The sequence below is a fragment of the Hipposideros armiger genome, unplaced genomic scaffold, assembly GCF_001890085.2.
Source record: "Hipposideros armiger isolate ML-2016 unplaced genomic scaffold, ASM189008v1 scaffold_1453, whole genome shotgun sequence".
NCBI lineage: Eukaryota > Metazoa > Chordata > Mammalia > Chiroptera > Hipposideridae > Hipposideros > Hipposideros armiger.
In genome coordinates this window covers 50,710-60,254 of record NW_017732803.1, presented here as the reverse complement: position 1 = coordinate 60,254, position 9,545 = coordinate 50,710, and the positions used below count along the sequence as shown (strand labels likewise).

At 54.7% G+C, this 9,545-nt stretch overlaps 1 protein-coding gene across 1 annotated transcript in view; it reads right to left on the bottom strand.

Moving 5' to 3' along the window:
- ITIH3 (inter-alpha-trypsin inhibitor heavy chain 3) overlaps positions 1-9,545 on the bottom strand; it is a 23,458-nt gene that overhangs the window by 13,219 nt on the left and 694 nt on the right. The window contains exons 2-15 of the mRNA XM_019633971.1: positions 9,252-9,272; positions 7,809-7,975; positions 7,623-7,727; positions 7,219-7,381; positions 6,507-6,620; positions 5,393-5,518; positions 4,942-5,058; positions 4,534-4,702; positions 3,850-3,975; positions 3,377-3,558; positions 1,825-2,010; positions 1,523-1,662; positions 743-897; positions 92-106 (exon numbers count right to left, since the gene is read on the bottom strand). Of these exons, the coding sequence (XP_019489516.1) occupies positions 92-106; positions 743-897; positions 1,523-1,662; positions 1,825-2,010; positions 3,377-3,558; positions 3,850-3,975; positions 4,534-4,702; positions 4,942-5,058; positions 5,393-5,518; positions 6,507-6,620; positions 7,219-7,381; positions 7,623-7,727; positions 7,809-7,975; positions 9,252-9,272 (1,786 nt within the window). The remainder of the gene's footprint in view (positions 1-91; positions 107-742; positions 898-1,522; positions 1,663-1,824; positions 2,011-3,376; positions 3,559-3,849; positions 3,976-4,533; positions 4,703-4,941; positions 5,059-5,392; positions 5,519-6,506; positions 6,621-7,218; positions 7,382-7,622; positions 7,728-7,808; positions 7,976-9,251; positions 9,273-9,545) is intronic.

Sequence of the window (9,545 nt, the reverse complement as noted above, 5' to 3'; positions counted from 1 at the left end):
TCTGGGCATCCCCAGCGCACTTGGCAAGGCGACCCTGCTTCTGTCTTATAGCCCTTCTGGGACACCCACCCAGCTGCTGGCTGAAGCTCACCTGAATCCACAGGCCCTGGGAAGGAGGAAGAGAAGAAATGTGTTAGAAGCCACAGACCAGGTTGCCGCCTGTGCAGCCAGCCCTAGGCTAATGGCCTCCTAGCAGCCAGCTGTGCTCCCACTGGGGATCCCTGGAACCAGGAGCTCCTGGAGGCCAGAGGCCTGGCCTGGACCAGCCCTCTGCCTCCCATGCCTCCCACTGCCAACCCCCCGCCCCCGCCCCAAGCCCAGTTGCAGGGATACTCAGGACTCCCCTCTTGGGGTCTGGCTGAGCAGGCCTGGTCCCAGCCTACAGCTCGCAGGCTTTTTCCTCTCACTCCCCAGGACATGCTACAGGCCGAACTTTAAGACCAGAAGTGCTTAACCTTCCCATGTTACAGTCCCTAGCTGGGAATGACCCTGGGCAGGGTGCCCCTATATTCGTTACGCTTTAGAGACTCAGAGGATCCTATACACTCCACACCCCATTGTACATGCAGACAGCTATACTCCCTCCACAATGCCCTTGGCCAGTTTTCCTTCAATGCCCCTGGGCCTCCCTGTCTTTAGTATGTTTGAGTATCCCCAGCCTGGCCCAGTCCTCTTCAGGGTACCCAAGGCATGGGTCCTGGAGGAAGGCCTCCCAGTTCTGGCCTCCACTCTCTGTGCCCACCTTCCCCAGATTTGTCGACAATGGCCGTCTGGTTCTCGTTGTCCTCAGGCTTGGTCACCACCATGGAGGTCAGTGGAGTAACAAAGTGGTACTTGAGGGACAGGTCTAGGGCCTGGGCTGTGAGGTTCTCCTTCTCATCACCCTGGGCGTTTTTGCTGTGAGGAAGGGCAGGGCAGGAGGTCAGCCTGGAGAACAGCTCCCTGCCAGCCTTCCCTGCTCTGATTCCCAGCACCAGGCCGAGTCCCAGAGGCAGTTCGGTCCCCTCTCCTCAGGGTAGAACCCACTAGCACTCCGAAAAAACTGGTTCACCAGCTCCCCGGGACAGATGGATGGGATGTGCTTCCTCTCTGAGGGGCCTCAGTGTCTCTACCTATAAAACATAAGGGGCTTCAAATGGCTACTACAACAGTCACCCATGATGAGCGCTCAGCACGTGCCAGACGCCGCCCCAGGGGCTTTACAAGCTAATCCCATGTCAAAGAAGGCTGGCACGGTCCTCTCAAACGGGCCCAGGCTCTGCCCTCCGGGGTTGAGGGTAGGACCCCAGCCTTCAGTTGTGTTTAGCCTCACCATCCCTGCCCCAGATGTCAGGCTGGGCTCTGGGGCTGGATGGAAAAGCGGGCAGGGCGGCTGGGAGTGTGGGTGGGGTACACTTCCCGGGGCGTGGCCTAGTCTTCCTCCTCTTGGGCCCCCCACAGCAGAGCCTGCACAGGGAATTTCTGGGGCAGTGCCAGGAGCCTGGTATGGGGCCCGGCTATAAGAGGGGTGAGCCAGGGTCACCGTCTCTCCAGCAGTTGCTCAATGGTGAGGTAGGCCCAGAGCCGCTCGATGTAGTTCCCAAAAATGTAGTCCCGCTCCTGCAGGGCCTTCTCCATGTCCTTCATGTCCACCTCCTCTGTGAAGGTCAGGTCATTGATGGCCTGGGCAGGGGTGGGAGAATGTGAGAGGCTTGAGGGCTGCAGGCGTGGAGCCAGGTAGGCCCGGTTCAGGGGCTGCCACTGCTGGACCATCAGCCAGGCAGCCAGGCCCTGTCGGTGCCTATGCCCCACCCCCAGCACACATGAAGGACTGGCCCAGCTTACCCCGTGGCCCTTCACGTCTGCCGTAAAGCTGTTCATGTCCTGGTCCACCAGACGCCCGGCCACCACGATCTCAGAGCCATCATAGAAGTGCTTGTAAGTGTTCTGGGTGAGGTCCAGGATGGCATTCTCAGGGTACTCCACCTCCACACCTGTCAGCAGCGGGTTGGCCACCTCCTCATAGAAGCCCTGGAGTCCAAATGGGTGACCTGGTCATCTCAGGCCACCAGGGCAGGTGGGCATGGAGAAGACAGAGTGGGCGGCTCCCACTGACACTTCTGAAGGTCGATGAGGCCCACAGGCTGGGCCGGGCCTGGATCCTGATGTCCGCTTCTACGTGTCCCTGGCTGTGCCCTTCAGTGTGTGGGAGCCCTCCCTGTCCCCCTGGGCAGAGACTGGGAAGAATCAAAGCGGTAAGGACAGACTTCTTGGCACATGGAGAGGACTCAAGAACTGCTTGTTGGAATGAAAGTGAGAGGAGAGAAGGAAAGGCTGAGTAGAGAAGGAGATACGGGTGGGTGCAGACGGGATGAAGGCACAGGAGGTCCGCTACAGAGGTGAAGACGCAGTCACCTGCGCTGGGAGGAGGGGGCTGGCCAGACTGAGCAAATGCAAATACAGGGCATGTTGTTAAATTCGAATGTCAGGTAAACAAGAAGTTAATTTTTTTTTTTTTAAGCTGAGCCATCCTGCTACCTGTTGGCAGCTCAGCGGCTGCTCAGCTCGGGCTGGACTCGAACTGCTGTTGCTCAGAGCTCAAACCCTTGAGCGAGCTCTTAACCAACTGAGCCACTCAGCCGGCCCCCAAGAAGTTAATTTTTAATATGTCTGTTATGGGATGAATAGTGTGTACCCCCAAAATACACAGGTTAAATGCCTTACCCCCAGTACCTCAAGATGTGACCTTATTTGGGGGAAGGGTCTTTATAGAGATAACCAAGTTAAAATGAGGTAGTTGGAGTGGACTCCAATCCAATATAACTGTTGTCCTCATGAAAAGGGGAAATTCGCACCCAGAGACAGACACACAGGGAAGATGATGTGAAGAAACAGGGAGAAGACGGCCATCTGCAAGCCAAGGAGAGAGGCCTGAAAGATCCTTCCTTCACAGCTATCAGAAGGAACCAACCCAGTCAAAACCTGGATCTTGGGCTTCAAGCCACACACTCTGAGACAGTCAATTTCTATTGTTTAAGCCACTCAGTTTGTAGCATTTTGTTATGGCAGCCCTAGCAGTTCGCAATACAGTATCCTATGCAATATTTAGGGCATTCTTGTACTAAAAAATTACTAGTTTTTTTAAATCAGAAATTCATATTTAACCGATGTCCTTTATTTGATCTGGCAATCCAATGAAGAAAGCAATTCTGTTCTGTGTGGCCTGAGGACAAAATCAGAACCGTTATTGATGGGTAAAAGCTAACTAGATGTAGATTTCAACCTGAGAGGAAAATAAATTTTTTCTAATAAGTGAAATTGTCATACAATAGAACAGCTTCCTGTTTTAATAAGGAGTGGGCTGATTATTCCTGGAGGCGTGCAAGACAAGGCATACCTGCAACTGCAAGTTGGCATCAGAATCCTCATAAATGCGCCGGGCAAACCCATTATTCTCCAGGGCCATGCTTTCCAGGAAGTTGTAATTCAGATTGTGGCCAAAGCCCAGATTATATAAGGGGAACTTGCCCCCAATGGCATTCCGCACATTCTCCTGAATTTTGGGGGTTCTGCTTTCACCTGCAGGAGAAAGGTGTGTTCACACTCTAGCCACAGCCCCGACACCTGTCTGGACCAGCTCTGTCTGAAGAGATTTGACTCCTGCACACGCAGAGCTCATGGCTGCGAGCCCATGTTGTAGCAGGGGGTGGGGAGTCTGGTAGGGGAAGGCAGGGCTCTGCCCCTAGGGCTCACAGTCTGTGGGGAACCCTGTGGAGAGCTGCCCAAGGCCTTGCAGCAAACAGGCTATAGAGCCAGGAACAGCAGCCAGGCACTCTGGTTCTGAGTCAGAGCCACAGTCTCCTGCCTCACCAACATTGGCGTCCCCGTCGGTCAGCATGATGACGATAGAGGTGCTCCTCTCTGGGACTATGTCCTCCTCTCGGGCTTTGTTCAGCATGCTGATGCCTCTCAGCAGCCCATCGTTGATGTTGGTCACTGGCACACAGACAGACAGCACCGTGAGAGGGGAACCTCAGGGGGCCGGGATGAAGGAGGTCAGGACAGCGGGCCCTGCTCATGTGCCCAAGTACGGCGTGGTACTTGGTAAATATTGACTAGTGAGTGAAGAATGAATTATTTGGTCTTTCAAAAGGGGGTAAAAAGACCGAACTCTCAGGGTTGCCGGAAGGATAGAAGCACATGGTGACTATAAAAGCAATTTGGAAAACAGTCAAATGGACTCTCATCCCCTCACTGGAGGAGCAGTAAAGACATCATTTGTGATTTTCCATGAGAAACAGCCAACCGTATGGGTTCTCTGTTGCCTTATCTTGGTGGGGCACCAGCATCATGGGTTAGAAACAGAAAGTGGGTTTTCCTAGACCACAGAGAAAACACCCTGATATCAAGCAGAGGACCCCCAACTCCCACCTCTATCCGCAGCCAGGGTCTGCAGGGCCTGGGCCAGTAGCCTGTGCCCCGAGGAGGAGGGAAACAGGCTGCACAGGCACAGGGAAGAGCAGTGCGGGCCTCCGCTCTTCCCTCTGTTCTTACTTCCTTGATCGTGAATATTCCTCACAAACGTCCTGGCCTCCTGGATGTTCTCAGGAGTCGCTTGAACTAAATGGTCTTTCCAAGTGGTCACATCTCCACTGAACAGGATGAAATTCAGGTAGTCATCCTCTTGCACATCCTCCAGGATTTTGAGGAGGGCATCCTTTGTCTGGGAAAGAGAGAGAAACAGACAAGAAGCTGGGAGAGCGAGCAGCAGACAGCCCGGTGTCTTCCCAGCCCCACCAGTGGTGGGGCCCGTGCTTTCTGCAACAAAAGGGGGCAGATGCTTTGTACCATTTTAAAATTCCTGTCCCGCTTCCTCCTCTTTCACTGGAAGTATCAGCTTTGTCCACTTAAAACAAAAAAATATCTCTCACCCCTCATCCCCACTTGCACAGAGGAGAGTACCTGCTCCATTTTCCGACCCTGCATCGAGCCGCTGATGTCAATCACGAAGACTATGTTCTTAGGCACCACAGGAAGGCCTTGAGGTGCAAAGAAGTGCACAAAGTAGCCATTGACTATCTGGAAAGGGGAAAGAGACACTGGAGGCCTGTATCCCTTTAGCAACCTCACATTGGCTACTCTTACGAATAGAAGCAGACATTTCGCAGCCCAAGAAAATGTCTGTTTCCACCCTCCAGGGGGTGCCATACGGGCTCTGGGCTGCCGGCCACCATCCCCCCAACCCCCACATCCCCTCCCCACCCCACCCCCCACCCCGTGCCCTGCAGGAAACTGGGCCTTGGGCTGAGGATCTAGGGTGATAGCACTCCATGCAACTGTAGCCCCTCCCACACCAGCCCGCACTCCACCTTGATGGGGAATCAACAGCCTGATGGAGCCAGTAGGGTGGTACCTGCACATTGGCTGGAGACTCTCTGTTCACGTCGTAGGTGATGGTGAAATCTCCGTTGATGAGGGAGTCTGTACAGGTAGGGCATGTACGCTGTTGGTCCAAGTTGGGCTTGAAGGACACATGGCCCTGAGGGAGGGAGATTGAGGGACTTGTTCAGCTTGGCCAGGGCCTGCCTGCTGCAGACCTCACTCAGCCCAGGGGATGTCCTGGTGAGTGAGGTGCTGCCCTCACCAGAAGGAGCCTGGAGGTGGGCACGTGGGCAGTCCTGCCACCATCCAGCTTACAATGGCCTTTATGAGCACCTCTATCCCCTGGGAGATCAGGGGCACCTTGAAGGGCAAGAGCATTGTCTGATTCAGCCTTTCTGTCTCCCTGTTCAGCGGGCCCTACAAGTCCTCAGCTTACAAGTAGCTCAGCTTACTTGGCACTCGGCACTGAGAAGTTACTTAGGGAAGGGAGTTTTGCACCATGAAAAGGAACTTCATGTTGGGTGGTAGTGAATGTGTTGGTGCCAAGAAGAGGGGGAGGGGAGGGGAAGCAAAGCAGGGAAGAGGGAGAGGGCCTAGGGCAGGGGCATGGCCCTGCAGAAGCCAGCAGCCCTCTGAGTGTGTGCTCCTCAGACCTCGTGCTGGAAGTGCTGATTAACTGAAGTTTGCTGTTCATGTACACATTTATGCATCCATTGCCCACAGCCAGCGAGACCCTGGATAGCTGGGGACTTTGGGGACTAGAGCCAACCACCAGCACTTCATCGTCCATTCTTCAGTGTAGAGTCAGATCTAAATGGCTCCCTCTGGACTCAGTCTCCTTATCTGTAAAGCAGTGATAGTTACCTGCCCTGCTTACCTCCCAAGGTAGAATGGGACCCAGCTTTTTAAATGGTTCCCCTGTCCCTCCCATGCAGTTGACACCCCATTTCCTCTGGTGGGTCATCATCAGCAAGCAGCCCTCTGCCTTCAGCATCCTCACTCCTGACCCAGGTGGTTGCAGATTTACCCCCCTGCCCCTCTCGCACACACTCACTTGCCTCAGCCAAGCCCCGGGGCTCAGTCTGGTCCTGCTAGGGTCTGTGTTCCTGCCCCTGCCCCCCAGGCCTCAGGGGCATCTACACCACCTTTTTCCCTGAGTAAGACTTGGTGAGGGCGCTGCCCAGAACGTCATTGGTGATGAATGAGGCCTTAGCGTCCAGTGTGCTGATGCCCTGGGGCTCAAAGATGTCCGCCTCGATCTGAAATGTCCAAAGGAAAGGCGGTGTCACTCAGTGATAGTGCAGAGGCCAGCATCCAGGACAAGGACAAGGGGAAGGAGATGGATCAGTGATGGGTCAGAGTTAGCCAAACTCCCCTCCTGAGCCCAGAGCCAGCAGCCATGGTGCAGAGACAACTCTATGATGGCCAGACCTAGTGTCCCCCACCAAGAAATGACCAAAAGGGCCTATCAGTGGTACTCTGACCCCAAATCTCTCCCACTGCCTGACAGATGGTGTTCAAATTCCACCACTAAAGAGTTTCCTTTGGCTTTCAGCTCTGACCTAGGTAAAATACCCACATAACCAGTTATAAGCTCTACAGAGACACTCAGTCACGTTGCCCCAAGGGCCCAGCACCTAAGGATCTGAGTGAATCCAGTCTAGCCTCCTTCCCTTGGCCCAGTTGTTGTTGTCAGAACCACTGTAATTCACCCAAGCATCCTCAGCCACGTGGTGGCACCTGGACGTTTCCGTGCTTGACCCAGCTCTGGGCTCTGCCCTATGGCCCTTCCCCAACCCACACCCTGTCATCCTGTCATCCACAGTGTCCGGAGGAGCTGCAGGGGTGCTTCCTTACCTCAAAGTGCTGGACCAGTTGCTTGGGCTGGACCTTCAGGTACATCTCATACTTGCCCTTGTGCCTCTTCAGCAGCTCCTCATAGGTCAGCTCGAAGGTGACCTTGCTGCCCGCAGCTATATTGACTGAGACTGTAAATTTCTCCAGCTTCCTCCCGGAGGCTCTGAATGGGGTTGCAAGACAATGTCGGCCACCTAGGACTGCACAGCCCCTCTGGTCCTAGGCCTTGGATTCAAGTCCCAGCCCTTTAGGGAAGACACCTTCCCACTCTAAGCCTCGGTTCAAAACGAAATAATATTGTGAGAATTATGGGCACATTTTACAATAGTAATAATTGCTGATGTTGTTGTTTGCATTCCGTGAAGCCCAGATGTTCTCCCCAAAGCCTGAGGGCCTATACTTACTTGACCAAGCCAGCTGTCTTGCCCTGGGACACGGCCTTCTCATATTGCTTCTTGGCGACTTCCTTCTCCTTGACATTCCCAGAGTAGGTATCGCAGTCGATGGTCCTGCAGGGAATGAGAGTTGGGGGCTCAGGCTGGGCCAGACTCCCCTCCTGAGCCCAGAGCCAGCAGCCACAGGACACCCACAAGGTGAAGTTTGTAATGAAGGCCGTCTTGGGTAGCTCCACATCGAAGGAAACCTCCTTGGCGGCATTTGCCCGGTTGACGGCCCTCGTGGTGACGACATTGTGAGCAAAGCGGGAGGTCACCTTGCAGCTGATCTTGGTACTGTAGACCTCAATGCCATCCACTTCCTGTGAAAGCCGGAGTGGAGATCAACAGGGGTGACCTGCCAGCCTGGGTCACTGGGAAACCAGGTCTTCAACCTGGCCATTCCCCTTCCAAGGTCCCTTTATAGATTCCAAAGCCCCTGCCTTGTAAGTGACCCCTCCGTTGTCCCAGTCACCCGGGTTGGCAACCTGAGTGGAGTCCTCCATCCCCACATTCACTTGCCCCCCACTGTTGTGATAGTGGGCACCAGGGCAGTCCTGCTGCCTCCTGGCATGTGTTGACCTTTCTGAGCATCTCTCTCTCCTCAGAGATCAGGGGCTTCTTGGAGGGCAGGGGCCTTGTCTGATTCAGCCTTTTTTTTCTCCGTTCACTGGGCCCCACAAGTTCCTTAGCTCAGCCTACCTCGTTGCTCGGCAGCAAGAAGTCACTTCGGGAGGAGAGTTTTAATCCATGAAAAGGAACTTCGTGTTATGCCAAGAGGAGCGGGACAAGGGAGGGGGCAGAGGGAAGCGGGGGAGGGGACCCTGCTCTGCCTCCTTAACCCTGTCATCTTTCCATGCAGCTGTAGCCTGTGAAATCTTGTAAAAACCCAAATCTGACCCTGTCCCCCTCCCACTTAAAGCCCTCCCGTGCTCCCCGTCACCCTCACGATAATGTTCCCCATGGCTCTGAGATCCTCCAGGCAGGCACTGCCTCCTCCACTCAAAGTGCTCCAGCCAGGCCAGGACTAAGCAGCCAGCCCTTGGAAAGATTCACACCTCCGCTTGGGAAGATTATGTTCACACATACTCTACCTGCCTACTGTGTCCTTTGGCAATTGCCTGATTCTGGCTCCCTAAAAGGTACTTATTTCCTGTGCCAGAGGGAGTGTGTGGTGTTGGCTTTGTGCCCTCAATGCCATGTTTCCCACGGGGTGGGGGTGGACTGAGGGAGGCTCTAGGGAGATGCCTGGCTTAAGCATGGATATATACAGATGCTTCGTGAGGATGTGATGGGGCCATTCACTTGTGTCCCCAATCCAGCCTGGTACTGGCAAGTGCCTGGTGTTTGTGGAAGGAAACACTGGTGGCATGGCTGTCCTGAGCTGCATCTGGTGAGGTTCCAAGGGGGCATGGTTCTATGGCACTTTTTCTGCAAGGGGTCTTGTTTTGTTTTTTGCATGGGACTCTGCCAGGGCAGGGGGCCGTGAGCTGTTTACTAGCTGTCAGGGACTTGCTGTTGTGGCCCACCTCTTCAATTGTGCAACCATCTCCATCCTGCCCTACCTCACCCTGCCCCATCCCTGGTGAAAGTCCTCACCCCTTCCGAGAGACTCCGTTTCTGCAAAAACAAAGACAAACATAGGGGTCAGGCTGAAGCCAAGGCCACCATGGCCGGGAAGCAGGTTCTGGGGGGAGGCCACGGTGAACCGCCCACACACAGACACCTTGAGGGGCCTCTGGACATAGGACCCACCCAGAGCCACATGACGGAGTAGGAAGGGCTCTGAATAGATGGAGAAACCGAGAGTGGAGAAGACAGGTCTCCAGGTTACCCAGGGGAACAGGGCAGGAAGAACCAAACCCAGAGCTCTCTCCCTGCCCCACATACCCC